General features: G+C 36.0%; 1 protein-coding gene across 1 annotated transcript in view; it reads right to left on the reverse strand.

Moving 5' to 3' along the window:
• The window catches only part of hpcal1 (hippocalcin-like 1), a 29,276-nt gene extending 11,570 nt beyond the window's left edge, over positions 1-17,706 (reverse strand). The window contains exons 1-3 of the mRNA XM_042503000.1: positions 17,443-17,706; positions 9,897-10,394; positions 8,184-8,289 (exon numbers count right to left, since the gene is read on the reverse strand). Of these exons, the coding sequence (XP_042358934.1) occupies positions 8,184-8,289; positions 9,897-10,274 (484 nt within the window). The 5' untranslated portion in view covers positions 10,275-10,394; positions 17,443-17,706. The remainder of the gene's footprint in view (positions 1-8,183; positions 8,290-9,896; positions 10,395-17,442) is intronic.

Raw genomic sequence — 17,706 nt, forward strand, 5'->3', positions numbered from 1 at the left:
AATGACATGTTCCAAAAACAACTGAAAAACACATGAAAAATACATTAAATAGCGTGCAAAGACACGCCATAGCATAAAATATTGCAAGAACGGCCAAAAACACAATAATACAGAATGTCGAAAAAATGACCGAAAAAGCAAGGCTATAGTATGGCAAAAAAGTCAAAAAATGACATGTCCCAAAAAAACTGAAACACCTGAAAAAACACATTAAATAGCGTGCAAAGATACACCATAGCAAAAAATGTTGCAAAAATGGCCAAAAAAACACTATAATATTGCATGTTGAAAAAAATGAACAAAAAAGCAAGGCTATAGTATGGCAAAAATGTTCAAAAAAAATGACATGTCCCAAAAACAGCTAAAAACACCTCAAAACAGCATGAAATAGCGTGTTGAGAAACGCCATAGCAATAAAACTTGCAAAAATGGCAAAAAAAAAAACACAATAATATGGCATGTTGAAAAAAAAAATGACCAAAAAAGCAAGGCTATAGTATGGCAAAAAAGTCAAAAAATGACATGTCCCAAAAACAACTGAAAACAGCCTGAAAAAAACACTAAAATAGCGTGCAAAGACACGCCATAGCATAAAAAATTGCAAAATGGCCAAAAAAACACCATAATATAGTATGTTGAAAAAATGAACCAAAAAGCAAGGCTATAGTATGGCAAAAATGTCAAAAAATGACATGTCCCAAAAAGAGCTAAAAAACACCTCAAAACAGCATAAATAGCGTGTTGAAAAACACCATAGCAATAAAACTTGCAAAAAATGGCCAAAAACACCATAATATAGCATGTCGAAAAAAATGACCAAAAAAGCAAGGCTATAGTATGGCAAAAAAGTGAAAAAATTGACGTCTCCCAAAAACACCTAAAAACACCTCAAAACAGCATAAAATAGCGTGAAGAGAAAACGCCATAGCAATAAAACTTGCAAAAATGGCAAAAAACACCATAATATTGCATGTCGAAAAAAATGACCGAAAAAAAAGCAAGGCTATAGTATGGCAAAAAAGTCAAAAAATGATATGTCCCAAAAAACAACTGAAAAACAGCTGAAAAAAAACACATAAATAGCGTGCAAAGACACGCCATGGCATAGAATGTTGCAAAAAAAAATCGCCAAAAACACCATAATATGGCATGTTGAAAAAAATGAACAAAAAAGCAAGGCTATAGTATGGCAAAAACGTTAAAAAATGACATGTCCCAAAAACAGCTAAAAACACCTCAAAACAGTATGAAATAGCGTGCAGAGAAACGCCATAGCAATAAAACTTGCAAAAATGGCAAAAAAACACCATAATATTGCATGTTGAAAAAAATGACCCAAAAAGCAAGGCTATAGTATGGCAAAAAAGTCAAAAAATGACATAAAAAACACACCCAAAAATAGCGTGCAAAAAACGCACCATAGCATCAAATATTGCAAAAAAGGCCAAAGACACGCCATGGTATGTTGAAAAATTGACCCTGCCTGTAGGGTCTGCAAATAACTGCTCTTATGGATATTTAATTATGCTTTGACTGGGAGCAAGGCTGTTCCCAGTACTTCAGTTCATAAATGAGCTTAACGATTGTCTCTCTTGCCATTTTCTCCAGCAGGCATCCCTCTCTGGTGACGCGGCTCTTCTGTTGCTTATTTGTTTTGTTCATATAATTTGTGCACCATTCAACATTTTACACATCACATAACCTCTCACCAAACACATCTACTGATAATCACGTCCCATTCAATTTGTTTTTGATTATGTTATATTTGAAGTTAATTTGTTAAATAAATTGTTTTGATATTTAAGTTGTTTTGTTGCATCTCTCCGCTTTGTCATGGCCCAAGAGCCAGGTTATGACAAAAACTATAATATGGCATGCTGAAAAAATGACTGAAAAAGCAAGGCTATAGTAAGGCAAAAAAGTGAAAAAAATGACAGGTCCCAAAAACAGCTGAAAACAATTGAAAAAACACATTCAATAGCGTGCAACACAAGCCATGGCATATAAATGTTGCAAATATGGCCAAAAACACATAATATGGTATGTTGAAAAAATGACCGAAAAAGCAAGGCTATAGTAAGGCGAAAAAGTCAAAAAATGACATGTCTCAAAAAGAGCTGACAACAGCTGAAAAGTACATTTAATAGTGCGTGCCAACACAAGCCCTAGTATGGAATATTTGCAAGAACGGCAAAAAAACACAATAAAATGGCACATTGAAAAAATGACCAGAAAAAGCAAGGCTATAGTAGGTGAAAAAGTAAAAAAAATGACATGTCCCAAAAACAGCTAAAAACACCTCAAAACAGTGTGAAATAGCGTGCAGAGAAACGCCATAGCAATAAAAACTTGCAAAAATGGCAAAAAAAACACCATAATATTGCATGTTGAAAAAAAATGACCAAAAAAAGCAAGGCTATAGTAAGGTGAAAAAGTGAAAAAATGACATGTTCCCAAAAACAACTAAAAACACATCAAAACATACATTAAATAGCGTGCAAAGACACGCCATAGCATAAAATATTGCAAAAACGGCCAAAAAACACACCATAATACAGCATGTCGAAAAAATGACCGAAAAAGCAAGGCTATAGTAAGGCGAAAAAGTCAAAAAATGACATGTTCCAAAAAGAGTTGAAATCAGCTGGAAAAACACATTAAATAGCGTGCAAAGACACGCCATGGCATAAAAATGTTGCAAAAATGGCCAAAAAACACCATAATATGGCATGTTGAAAAAATGACCGAAAAAGCAAGGCTATAGTATGGCAAAAAAATGTCAAAAAATGACATGTCCCAAAAACAGCAGCTAAAAAACACCTCAAAACAGCATTAAATAGTGTGTTGAAAAACACGCCATAGCAATAAAACTTGCAAAAATGGCCAAAAACACCATAATATAGCATGTCGAAAAAATGACCAAAAAAGCAAGGCTATAGTATGGCAAAAAATGTCAAAAAATGACATGTCTCCCAAAAACAGCTAAAAAACACCTCAAAACAGCATAAAATAGCGTGCAAGAAACGCCATTGCAATAAAACTTGCAAAAATGGCAAAAAAACACCATAATATTGCATGTCGAAAAAAAATGACCAAAAAAGCAAGGCTATAGTATGGCAAAAACGTTAAAAAATGACATGTCCCCAAAAACAGCTAAAAACACCTCAAAACAGTATGAAAAATAGCGTGCAGAGAAACGCCATAGCAATAAAACTTGCAAAAATGGCAAAAAAACACCATAAATCTTGCATGTTGAAAAAAATGACCAAAAAAGCAAGGCTATAGTATGGCAAAAATGTCAAAAAATGACGTGTCCAAAAAACAGCTAAAAACACCTCAAAACAGCATAAAATAGCGTGTAGAGAAACTCCATTGCAATAAAACTTGCAAAAATGGCAAAAAAACACCATAATATTGCATGTTGAAAAAACTGAACAAAAAAGCAAGGCTATAGTATGGCAAAAACGTTAAAAAATGACATGTCCCAAAAACAGCTAAAAACACCTCAAAACAGTGTGAAATAGCGTGCAGAGAAACGCCATATAGCAATAAAACTTGCAAAAATGGCAAAAAAAACACCATAATATTGCATGTTGAAAAAAATGACCAAAAAAGCAAGGCTATAGTAAGGTGAAAAAGTTAAAAAATGACATGTCCCAAAAACAGCTAAAAAACACACCTCAAAAAACAGTATGAAATAGCGTGCAGAGAAATGCCATAGCAATAAAACTTGCAAAAATGGCAAAAAAAACACCATAATATTGCATGTTGAAAAAAAATGACCAAAAAAGCAAGGCTATAGTATGGCAAAAATGTCAAAAAATGACATGTCCCAAAAACAGCTAAAAAAAAACACCTCAAACAGCAGAAAATACATCAAAACAGTGAAATAGCGTGCAGAGAAACGACATAGCAATAAAACTTGCAAAAATGGCAAAAAAACACCATAATATTGCATGTTGAAAAAAATGACCAAAAAAGCAAGGCTATAGTATGGCAAAAATGTCAAAAAATGACATGTCCCAAAAAAACAGCAGAAAACACCTCAAAACAGCAGTAAATAGTGTGTTGAAAAACACCATAGCAATAAAACTTGCAAAAATGGCCAAAAACACCATAATATAGCATGTCGAAAAAAATGACCAAAAAAGCAAGGCTATAGTATGGCAAAAAAGTGAAAAAATGACGTCTCCCAAAAACACCTAAAAACACCTCAAAACAGCATAAAATAGCGTGCAAAGAAACGCCATTGCAATAAAACTTGCAAAAATGGCAAAAAACACCATAATATTGCAAGTCGAAAATGACCGAAAAAGACCGAAAAAGCAAGGCTATAGTATGGCGAAAAAGTCAAAAAAATGACATGTCCAAAAAAAAACAACTGAAAAAACAGCTGAAAAACACATTAAATAGCGTGCAAAGACACGCCATAGCATAAAATATTGCAAGAACGGCCAAAAACACAATAATATGGTATGTTGAAAAAATGACCGAAAAAGCAAGGCTATAGTAAGGCGAAAAAGTCAAAAAATGATATGTTCCAAAAAGAGCTGACAACAGCTGAAAAACACATTAAATAGCGTGCAAAGACACGCCATGGCATAGAATGTTGCAAAAATGGCCAAAAACATCATAATATGGCATGTTAAAAAAATTAACAAAAAAGCAAGGCTATAGTATGGCAAAAACGTTAAAAAATGACATGTCCCAAAAACAGCTAAAAACACCTCAAAACAGCATGGAATAGCGTGCAGAAAAACGCCATAGCAATAAAACTTGCAAAAATGGCAAAAAAACACCATAATATTGCATGTTGAAAAAAATGACCAAAAAAGCAAGGCTATAGTATGGCAAAAATGTCAAAAAATGACGTGTCCAAAAAAACAGCTAAAAACACCTCAAAACAGCATAAAATAGCGTGTAGAGAAACTCCATTGCAATAAAACTTGCAAAAATGGCAAAAAACACCATAATATTGCATGTCGAAAAAAAAAATGACCAAAAAAGCAAGGCTATAGTATGGCAAAAACGTTAAAAAATGACATGTCCAAAAACAGCTAAAAACACCTCAAAACAGTGTGAAATAGCGTGCAGAGAGAAACGCCATAGCATATAAAACTTGCAAAAATGGCAAAAAACACCATAATATTGCATGTTGAAAAAAATGACCAAAAAAGCAAGGCTATAGTAAGGTGAAAAAAGTGAAAAAATGACATGTTCCAAAAACAACTGAAAACACATGAAAAATACATTAAATAGCGTGCAAAGACACGCCATAGCATAAAATATTGCAAGAACAGCCAAAAACACAATAATACAGAATGTCGAAAAAATGACCGAAAAAGCAAGGCTATAGTAAGGCGAAAAAAGTCAAAAAATGATATGTTCCAAAAAGAGCTGACAACAGCTGAAAAACACATTAAATAGCGTGCAAAGACACGCCATGGCATAGAATGTTGCAAAAATGGCCAAAAACACCATAATATGGCATGTTGAAAAAAATGACCAAAAAAGCAAGGCTATAGTATGGCAAAAAATGTCAAAAAATGACATGTCCCAAAAACAGCAGAAAACACCTCAAAACAGCATTAAATAGTGTGTTGAAAAACACCATAGCAATAAAACTTGCAAAAATGGCCAAAAACACCATAATATAGCATGTCGAAAAAAATGACCAAAAAAGCAAGGCTATAGTATGGCAAAAAAGTGAAAAAATGACGTCTCCCAAAAACACCTAAAAAAACACCTCAAAACAGCATAAAATAGCGTGCAAAGAAACGCCATTGCAATAAAAACTTGCAAAAATGGCAAAAAACACCATAATATTGCAAGTCGAAAAAATGACCGAAAAAGCAAGGCTATAGTATGGCGAAAAAGTCAAAAAATGACATGTCCAAAAACAGCATAATAGAGCATGTTGAAATAATGATCCAAAAAGCAAGGCTATAGTATGGCAAAAAAGTCAAAAAATGACATGTACCAACAGCAGCTGAAAAACACAATACATAGCGTGCAATATACGCCATAGCATAGAATGTTGCAACAATGGCCAAAAACAGCATGTGATGTCCACTGCGATTTCTCAGACCTGCCTGTAGGGTCTGCTAATAACTGCTCTTCCAGATATTTAATTACTGCTTTCTGGGAGCACCTGTTCCCAGTACTTCAGTTCATAAGATGAGTTAACGATTGTCTCTCTTGTTTTCTCCAGCAGGCATCCCTCTCTGGTGACGCGGCTCTTCTGTTGCTTTTTGGTTTTGGTCATATAATTTGAGCACCATTCAACATCCTACACATCACATAACCACTCACACCACAAATCTTACATTCCTGATCAACCAATAATCACGTCCCATTCAATTTGTTTTTGATTATGTTATATTTCAACTTAATTTGTGAAATAAATTGCTTTGACTATCAAGTTGTTTTGTTGCATCTCTCCACTTTGTCATGGCCAAAGAGCCAGGTTATGAAAACCATAATATGGCATGTCAAAAAAATGACCCAAAAAGCAAGGCTATATTATGGCGAAAGAGTCAAAAAATGAAATGTCCCAAAAACAGCTGAAAAACACATAAAATAGCGTGCTGAGACACGCCGTAGCATAGAATGTTACAAAAGTGGCCAAAACACAGTAATATAACATGTCGAAAAAGTTACCCAAAAAACAAGGCTATAGTATGGCGAAAAAGTCAAAAAATGACATGTCCCAGAAACAACTGAAAATAGCTGAAAAACACATAAAATAGCGTGCAAAGATACGCCATGGCATAGAATGTTGCAAAAATGGCCAAAACACCATGATATGTTGATAAAATATCCAAAAAGCAAGGCTATAGCATGGCAAAAGAAGTAAAATTTTGACATATCCCAAAAATGGCTGAAAATGACATATTAATGCTTGTAGAGTCACGTCAAAGCATACAAATGTGAAAAAAAGCCCAAATCATCATAATTTAGCATGTCAAAAAAAAATGTCCAAAAACTGCAAACAATAGTATGGCAAAAAATGTCAAATTTTGACATGCCCCAGAAATGGCTGAAAATGACATATTATACCTAGAGTAGAGTGGAGTGGCATAATAGCATATAAAGTCGAAAAAATGGCTGAAATTGTCATTATTTAGCATGTCAAAAAAATGCCTGAAACCACATACTTTAGTATGGCAAAAAATTCTAATTTTGACATCTCCCAAAAAAACGGCTGAAAATGACATATTAGAGCTTGTAGTGACACATCATAGTACAATATTGGGAAAAGGCCAAAAGTATCATAAAATAGCATGTTTAAAAAATGGCTGAAAATGACATATTATAACTTCTAGAGACACGTGATAGTGTAGCATGTCAAAAATAAGGTCATTATCTAATAAGGTTGTTATATGTCATACTATAGTTTGTTATAAAAAGTCACTGAATAATATTTCACTTAAGTTTTCATACAATGCCATAGCGTAGTATGTCAAACACAAAGATAAAATGTGACAGTATACCATAATTTGTAAAAAAACAATAACACTTTCTATCACACTGCATGTGTAAACATGTGTAAACATTTAATTAGAAAGCAGGGTGAAGTGCAGGCCTGGTCCACGTGATGTTCCCAAACATGAGACACACAGTTTGACCTCCTGACTTTCTGACCCTTCTGCTGCACTGAGCTGCCCACTGCCATCTGAACTGCTCTTAATGTCTTAATTAGATGTGACATGTCAAAAGCAGTCAGATCAGTAGCACTTGGGAAATGCTTATGAAAACATCACATGGGTGTAACATCACCTTTTCACATTAATGTCAGACATCCAGGTGGCTCAGCAGGTTAAGATGCAATGGGCTGTTAATGATTTTGTGAGTCGTGTTTATGATATCCTATTTCTCTCTCTGTCATCTATCTTCCTCGTTTCCTTTCCATCTCCACACTTTTCTTTCGTGTTGAGTGTACAATGTCAAAGATTTATTTTAATTTCCCCTTCTTAGCATTTATGAGCCACATACAAACATTTCATAAATAGGCTTATTTATCATAATTAAATGTTTATATAGTGCCTATATACCTCTTAATGTCCTGTTCATGTCTTGTGAGAAGGAAGAATTTAGGACCCCTACTTGCTTTCTCTACTGATAGTGGTTATGATTTCACCTCACAAAAGCATAAGCACATAACAATTAAACACCAGTCTTACCATCATTGTCAATGTCCATCTGTCTGAAGATTTTATCTGTCCTTTTCTCTGGCGTCGATTCATCCTCAGGCATCTTCATCACTGATGATACCATCTTGTAAATTGCCTATAAAAGAGAAAGATTACTGTAATGTGCATATCAATTTGTTGCCTGTCTGTGTGAAGCTTTTAGGAAGTAGAGATGAAAAATATCTTTTGCCACCTGACATATTTGTTACATCCTTTTTCTGGGTGCTTTGACCTATTTTCTGTTGCTACCTGTTATTATGGTGCTCTGGAAACTGCAACTCATCCTGCTGTTACACTCAGAGTAAGCCACTCTGAATGTGTGTCAGATGTGTCAGTGTATCTCCTAATAACATACACATTTCAGATTGTGAAAAGGTCCATGTTGAGAGAAAGACCTTTTGCAGAAAAACAGAAAGCATTCAGCAATAAAAAATAGCACCAATGCTTTTGCATGTTTTTTTTTTCCACATTCATTTGTATCCACAAACACAACGTACTGAGCCAATATTGATATGGCCCTGCAGGCTGCTCAGCTCACCATATTGGAAGAGTAAATATAGCCACAGCGATAAGAAAAAAACAGAAAGGGCAGCCTGTATCCATGACGTGTCAGGAGAAACTATCTTGTGAGACCTGAAGATGAATACTGAGCCTACAACCAAAACATCAGAGAGAGCTAAAAGGCATACAACCAAATCAAAAAATCAACTGAATATCTTTAGGTTTTGGACTGTTGGCCGGTCAAAACATGACACTTGAAGACGTCAAATGTGACAGACAGTGTTGTCAAATGTCAGATTCATCAATAATGAAAGTAACTGCTAGTTGCAGCCCTACTTGGGTTGAAAATATGTAAAAAGTTAAGTCTAATTAATGAATGACATTTGCTATTTTTGCTATGGATCTAGATTAGGCTAGATAAAACCCTCGGGTCAGGTTTAAAGAGAATGAATAGACATGCAAAAAAAACCTGCACAACATCGTGTTGATTTAAAATTCGACTGTCAACATTATAAATGAAGTTTCAAACTATAAATCATTTGACACAGCCTTACTTCTGCTTAAATAATAATTGCTGAAATTTACAGACGGATGCACTGCTAGAACCATTTCAGCTAATATTAAAACACATGTGGTGCAGAGTTTGACTGACACTGACCCAAACTAGGTAATACAACATCGACTGACATTGGCTTTTTGGGGCCAATACCAATTAAAATTAATCAAATATTGATTATCAGTCTCATTAAAAAACTAATGAGACCGATAATCAATATTTGAAGCCAATATGTATTTACAACAAAAACCTTTCTATCAATATTTACATTTTTGAAACATAACAAACTCTAACACAAAATGTTGTTTAAATGCCTTCAGCAAATGAAACTTTCAACATCAAATACATCAAATACAGAAAGTTCCCAGCAACTTTTTTTTATGAAGTCAAGTGAAAATTTAAATTAAGCGGAAAAAAAATAAAATAGCTTCCTGAGGTTTTACAAGTAAAAGTTCCTCCCATGCTGACACTTTCTTTGCCTTTTTTAAAGAACTCATTTTATCAGCGATCATCAAAAAAAAAAAAAAGATAAAGAGAAACAGCAAAATGCCAAATATCGGTCCTAATAATCGGCCAGGTCAATAATCTGTTGACCCCTAATATAGATCAATGAAGAAAGTCTATTCTGTCAGACAGTAGGCCCTCACCTGAACTATTTCCAGCATCTCTGCCCGGCTGATGTACCCATTCCCGTCCAGGTCGTACATGCTGAAAGCCCAGCGCAGCTTCTGCTCCAACCCGCCGCGAGACGTCACGCTCAGGGCAATGATGAACTCCCTGAAGTCGATGGTGGCATCCCCGTTGGTGTCAAATGTGCGGAAGACATGCTCAGCAAACTTCGAGGCGTCTCCGTAGGGGAAAAAGTTGGCATAGATCTTCTTGAACTCCTCCACAGTCAGGTGGCCGGTGGGACAGTCCTTGAGGAAGCCGCGGTACCACTCCTGGAGCTCGTGGTCGGTGAACTCTGTGTTCTCCCTCAGGTCGTTCAGGACCTCAGGACGCAGCTTGCTGTTCTGTTTCCCCATGATGCAGCTCTCTCAGGCAGGCAGATAGCTGGGGCTGGCGTTTCGACCTTCTCCTTTTGCCTCTCCACTCGCCGTGTGCTTTTACTCAACACGTCGCTGGCTGCTTGGCTTCCTGCGCTCCTGCAGGAGACCAACAACTCCCATTAATATCCTTGTGTGAATATCATAAAAGATTCATTGGCTCAATAATTCCTCCCAGCTTGCAGTCAGTGTTTATCATAAAACATGTGCTGATGATGCATATCAGGCAACCAGGCTGAGGAATAAATCTGGAAAATTGAGACAATGTCAGGAGAAAAATAGAGATAACAACTGAGATGTGAGGAGGTTTCACTATGTTTGTGTATGTGTGTGTGCCATGGGGGCGCGGCTGTGTCTCTGTGGATACACTATTAATCCTCAGGCACAGTGATAATTTATTGATCCTTAACTGCATGGTGGAGGGACAAGTGTCCCGGGGCATTGTAATTCTCAATAAACCCACTTTCCAAAAGGTCAGGCTGATACTGGCTGTTGTTACTGAGAGGGACGGACATTCACTTACAATAATCCTCACCTTTATGTGAAAATGAATATTCCAACAGATTTTAAGCAGGTGGGGCTCATACACTGATTAAAGAGAAACACTAATAATGGCTAAAAAAAACAATGCAAACAAGCAAGGCCGAAGCATTTGACCACCTGTGCCTATTCACCTCTGGTTTCTGCAGTTTGTCTCAATATTGTTTCCATGGTTATATTCTGGGAAACCTGTTTATTCATGTATGCAGGGGTTTTCATGATTGAGGATATGAGGATGCATAAAAACAACACATCCAGAATAAAACCATAACAGCCTGATACATATCAGACGGGACACTGTGCATGCAACCCATTGATGAAGCAGAGGAATCATGGGTGTTTTAGTAAGCGCAGAGGTTATGACACCTGACAGTTTGCATGCTGAATTTTTAGTTAAGTTAATATTAGGTTGGTGGGGGCAGATGTGTCTTTCTAAATCCTTCTTTTGATCTTCATTTTTACTTTCAACCATCTAAAATTTGTATTTCATGCGGTTTGAGAGACGCTTCTCTATGAAAGACAAATTTCAATATAGTGAGAATGTAAGAAATAATTTAAAAATACATGAGTGCTTCTCTTTATTTGGATCTCAAATGAAGAAAATTTGCCAAAACCTAAGCAAATCTTTTACAACACGAATCTGGTAAAGCGTGTGTGGGAGGGACAGAAAAAGAGATGTGCGGGGGCAGGGAGGAAGAAAGAATGGAAAAAGTATGACACATAGAAAGAAAAACTATTTCCAGGTAATACCAGCGGTTCAAATTACATAATAATCCTTCTGAATAACACCTCCACTCCTCTGTGTTACATGTAATGAATTTATGGGATCGAGATGTATTATCCCCATGTTCGCTGTCTCTTTCAATTATTGAAATCCCATTGCTGCTCCTGTGTTATTGGCGCTTGAATGATTTTATCTGGTGTAGAACAAATGAGAGCAGTGTGAATTTGGAAGAGGTCTTTTCTACATGCGGGCGCCCTATTTTGTCATAATTGTCACAAGGGTGTAATTTCCTGCAATTTTATGAATCAGAGTCACAGAGTAGCATGAGAGGCAGGCAGGTCTAAGGAACAGCCTGTGACATAAACCCTTAACAATGTCACTCAGGCTTATGGATGGAAAAAGAAATCACAAACACATTGATACAATTTCTGTCTTGCCCTAGTTTTCTTATTGGTGCGCATTAAATTACAAAATCAGTGATTCAGCAAAGGGCACTACAATAAAAGTTTCCAAACATGTTTTCAAACAGTGTGGTGGGTAAGATTTTGAAAAATTACATATTTCATTTCTATAATATTTAATTACATATTGTTTCAAATATTTGTTGGGAGTGCATTTAGAAGATTTAAGAGTGTACAGCAGCAACTGTCAACTAAGTAAAACACATTCCAGTATTTATGATATCTTTCTATATTATATATAAAATTACATACTATATATATAGCTCTTCTTATATTGAAGTAGTCTTCAAAAAACAATTCAGATGGATATTAATCTTATTATAATTCATTTACCAACGTCTAATATGTGCAGGTACTAAATACCTTATGCATTCATCTGTCAGCTTACTGTTAACATATTGTTGACCCACAGTCAGTGGGGTTTGGGTAAAAGTACTAGAAAATATCATGGGATATTAATTATTAGATTATAAAAAACTGCATGGAATAGTCCACCTACCACCTTCTCTCCCCCTTTCTCTGTCTCTCTATCACTCACACACACACTCAGTGTGGCACTAAGTCTGTATCTTTGTCCTTGTCTCTGTCCTCAATCCTGACCTATGTGATTTAATGCATAAAGCTTGTGGATTGAAAGTTGGGTGGTTATTTACTCGTATTTTTGCTGGGTGCAGGGTGTAGATTGGAAACCTGAAACCAATCCACGTCTTTTATAAATGGAATGCAGCTTGTGCCATATTTTCAAGAATGGGAACAAACTCGTAGCTCTTATCCAACATTTATTTTCATTTTTTTCCACATGCTCTTGTTTATCATTTATTTTTTCTACTTTTAATATATTAGTCAAATTAGCTCATTATAATACTAACCAATCATTAATTAAATCATTTAACAATGATAGGCTAAGATGGTCTACACAATATCATATCACTGCATTTTGTTTTTGCTTATCCAGCTTTTTAGCAAGCTTGTGAATGTCACAATACAGGAGTGACCAACTACAATAAAAGTGATGTTCACTTTGAGAATACATTATCATTGTCTGCTGACTCTGTAAAGCAGGGCTATGGTATAAATTACACACTGCCCTGCAGGCCGGAGCATAGTCCTTCCGCTCTAACATACAACAGGATGAGGAAGCGACAGCACCTCCGTAGCTCTGGGTCACATGGACTTTTCCAGGACAGCTCAGTGAGCAGGCTGAGCTGGAGCAGACACAAGTATGGGCGTTGCTATTTATTCCCCCAAACACACAAAACCACATGAAACCCAGAAGAATCCAGGCTGGAAGCCTGAAACGTGCTGCGGTGATGTTTCTAGAATCTCTGCTGCTAAATTAAGAGTTTGCCTCCAAGAGGAGATAGTTGTAATTTGGGGAGAAAACAGCAAAACAGTGTGTACTTTGGAAAAGAGGATGTTAGTGAAAAGAATACAAACAAAGTTGCAACACAAACAGTTTTAAAGAGTCTCCTGCCCTCTGAAACATGCTCATTACAGCCTAAAACTAAACTAGAATCCAAAATAAAAAAAATATGGGTTGCAATTATGGCTTATTCCACACTCTTTTACTAACTTGCTTCTTAAAATAAAAAGAGAGAAGGGACTAGGATAGTGTCACAACACTGATCAAGCACATTTCAATACTCAAAGGAAAACAGTAGCCTTACAATTGTTGTTTTAACCACATATGAAATATTTCAGCAGGTTGAACTGATTCCTATAAGTTGTGGTCAACTTTGCTACCTACTGCACGGACTGTTGCTTGCCTAAATACAACAGGCAATTAGCTGTATGTTGTTCCATTTGTGTTTATAAAATGTGACATGCCATGATGAAGGCTTGCATTTGAGTCACAGGATGTTTTAGATGTTTGCACAGCTGGCAACAGGGCAAGTTATTTTCTAGAGTTTCTACTTGGTGCGGTGGAAAATGTTCTGAAATGTAGTCAGAAATAACTGCTAGATATTGCTCTGACATCTACATGACCTCTTTTACAAAGACGCACTAACTGCCTTGTCTGCAAGAGATGCAGAACAAGTTTGCAACACACAACACTGGCTGGGAGTGTTGTTTGATACACAACAGCCCCTCCAGATTGCCATTCCAGAATCAGTGTTTGTAATTCCCCTCGATTACACAGCAACAGTCTCTCTCCTCTTGTCCCCAACCCCCATAGCCATTCCTCTTCTGTATGGTCCACTTTTTCCAGTGTGTTCGCTTCCTAATGAGACTGGTTCACACCGGCTCCAGTGCGGCAACTATCCCCCACCCTGAGGCTACAGCAATGATCTTGTAAAGCTCGGACCAGACTGCCGTTTGCCAGTCTAAGGCCCACTTCATTTCCTGGGTAATAGCTTGTCACGGCAAAGAAAGCCTCTGTTGTTTTTTCCAGATGCTGATTACTTCTTGCATTAACAAAGACGATAAAGCGAGGGAAAAAACAACAGAGGCTTTCTTTGCCGTGACAAGCTATTACCCAGGAAATGAAGTGGGCCTTAGACTGGCAAACGGCAGTCTGTTTGCTTCTGACACTACATCGGTTAGTGAGTGTACGAAAATTAATCACCTGGTGTTGATGTTTACATCCAAAAAAAAAAAAAAATGTTTGGCAAAGAAAGTAAAAGTTTATGTCAAAGCACATAATAAACCCTTCAAAATCTGAGCAAATTGGTTTGATTTATTTTAAGCACATGGGAAGTCAATTAGCAATGAAAGAAGAAATGACCCAAAAATTACCAAGATATTAGCAAAAAGTACAAGACAATTACCTGAAAATTTGTAAAAACAATAATGTTTATAAAAAGACAGACAAAGAAATGACCTGGAAAAAATAGTATTTTTTAAAAATATTTTTATATTATTTTAAAATATGTAATTATGATAAATATAAGTATTTTTCCTATAGATTTTTTAAAAAAAAAAAATTCCATCCAGTGCAGCAATAACAAAACATTGAGGACCCCTGGACTGAACAACTAATCAATTTTTTTTTTTTAAAAAAAGCTGCAGGTTATAAAATAACGAAAACAAGCGCACCCTTGAAAGAAGAGTTTGTTAATCCGCTGGATAATTTCCAACGTCTCTCCACCTAAAATAGGACTGACTCTACATTTCACAGAACATTTCCCGTCCTTGACTCTGCATAAACACGACAGAGAAAATATTTTTCATGCTGTCTGTGTTGTGCCTCTTTTGAATGAAATGTAAATCAAACAAACTGATATGGCTCGTTGCACGAAAAGAAAGCAGAGTTACCATTTTAGTGGTGCGTGGAGCCTGCTGTGCAGTGGATGTGCAGAGCAGCCCTGCAGCCTGACGTTCTGTGTTCTGGTAACTAAGACTGCATCAGGTGGGTGAGCAGTTAGTCCAGTGTACGAGGAAGAAAAAGAGAAAATGAGCTCTCAAGTTATTCTCGCTTTCAGCGTTGCTTCGTGGCAGTCTCTTTGAACTAGTGTCAGGGAAAATCATGCAGTGGATCAGGATAAAGTCCCCTGACACACCAGTAGTCAAGGCAACAGGATAGTAGCGCTAGGCTTATGAAAGGGAGGCGGTGTAACTATCAATCTGGGGCAAACGCCGGGCAGGAGATATTTCAAGACTTAAGAGGAACAAGAATTTTTTTTTTTTGGTATTTGCATTTCAAATTTCACATTTTTGCTCTTGCTTTCAAAAACAGGCATGAGGCATTTTACTTATTCTGTAGAGCATCATTCACAGTGATTTCTGCATCTTACTTATTGCTGAAAAGTTCACTCCTGAAAAAGTATTATAGTTGTCTTTATTTTAGCAGCAAGGTTTTGAGTATATTAGTTTTTAGACTGGTGAGTGGGCTTGTTTTAATTTTGGACACACTATGCACATGTTGGCTTTGGTCTTGTTATTAAAAAGTGTGAGATAAAAAAAGCTGCAACAATAGTGTGAAATATTTGTTGGAATTAGGGGGCTGGCAAGCCATAAAGTTTTAACAGATGGATAGTCCCACATTTTTATTCATCAGTAATGAGCCCTCATAAAATATATTGTTATTCTGTTTAGCACTGTCCGCAATGATTTTTGCATCATATTTATTGCTCAAAAGTTCACTCCCACAAAATCATCAAGGTTATCTTCAAATGGTTGAAAATCTCACTGAGATCAAGATTGAACAGCTTGAAGAACTTGTTTTTTTCAAAGTAAGGCTTCACAGTAGCCTCAGCGTGTCTGGGTCGAACACTGAATGTAACAGGCAATGATTAATATGTTACACTGCATCCACATTACATAATGTCTTATTTTATTTGTAGTGTTTGTTGTATGGTTTTGTTTTGTTGGCTAAATGTTGTTTTGTATTTATGCAAATTCATTGGAAACAGTTGGTGTCGTGGGACGCAAGACAAATTTCAGATTTTTTTTCTGACAATAAAGTGAAATGGAATCAATCAAACCAAATCAAAATCTATTTTGCAAGCGATACCTGATTAAAAAAAATACATAAAAATCATATTGCACACACCTTGCTACCCTCTTGGATAATTATTATACTAATGAGTTATTGAAATATTTTTTTACACATATACAAATGAGCTCCAACAGTGGAACGCAGATCATTGAACTAGGAATGATAACTTTTAATCAACAATCAATGCAATCGGTAGTTAAAGATTTGATCAAACATATAACATTTAATTGATCAAATAAAAAACAGATTGTGAAATAAAAACATTGGTTAATGCCCTATTTTATTTTAGCTATTCGTTAAATGTGAATTTTAAAGTGTTTTTTTTTTTTAAAGTCATGTGATAAAGAGATGAAGATGAAGTTCTCCTGAATGTGTTTTATGTGTCTACATCTTTACATCTATGCTGTCAGAGAACATGTTGCCGTGAGCTTTGACTGAGGAAAAAAACATATTAAATATTGTTTGGTATAAGCAAAGTCTGTGTTTTTTTTTTAATCACAATGTGTTGATTAATTGCTCGTTAATATTAGCAATAATCAAAAAAAGTCTTAAAATTTGTTGTTAATTTTAAGACTCTTTAATTAATTGTTAATTTTCATGTTTTTGAGAAGAAGTAGTTTTGGTTAATATTGTGATAATGATTTCAAACATATTGCCAAGCCCCACTTTGTATTATTAGAAATATATACATAGCCATTGCTTCCATTCAGGATTTGATTCCAGTGTTACAAGCTACGTCAAAAACCTGCGTTTATGTAAAATGTATTTGTTAAGTCTGCCATTAGCTGCATATAACTTAAAAAAGCAGTTTTTGGGGTGAAGGTGTGATGTAGGCTCGTCATGTCTGGGTGTAGCCCTGACAACACCCTCCTCTGTCTTGGGGAAATTGCAACAGCAGACCAGGGTAGACTAAGTACTGTAGCAGACTGGACATCACAGTGGTTTTTAACCAGTATGTTGCAAAATAAAGTTATGTAAACTTACCTATTTTAGGAGTAACACTTGTCTATGAGTGTTAAAAAGTCCACTTTGGTTAAACCCACTTTCACAGCCTAACTTAACCGTTAACTTACAGTAGCCAAACCTAACACCTCCTCCTACTGATACAACTCCGCAAAAACCCAAAACGAGACTACTTAAGATGCTCGTCTGAGCCGGAGCAAACAAAAACGATGTAGATTGATCGGAATAAGCTGAATGCTGCTGTTTATTAAGCTATATTCTTATTTGGACGGTCCTACCTCCTGT

This window comes from Plectropomus leopardus, chromosome 16, assembly GCF_008729295.1.
Source record: "Plectropomus leopardus isolate mb chromosome 16, YSFRI_Pleo_2.0, whole genome shotgun sequence".
In the NCBI taxonomy this organism is placed as follows: Eukaryota; Metazoa; Chordata; class Actinopteri; order Perciformes; family Serranidae; genus Plectropomus; species Plectropomus leopardus.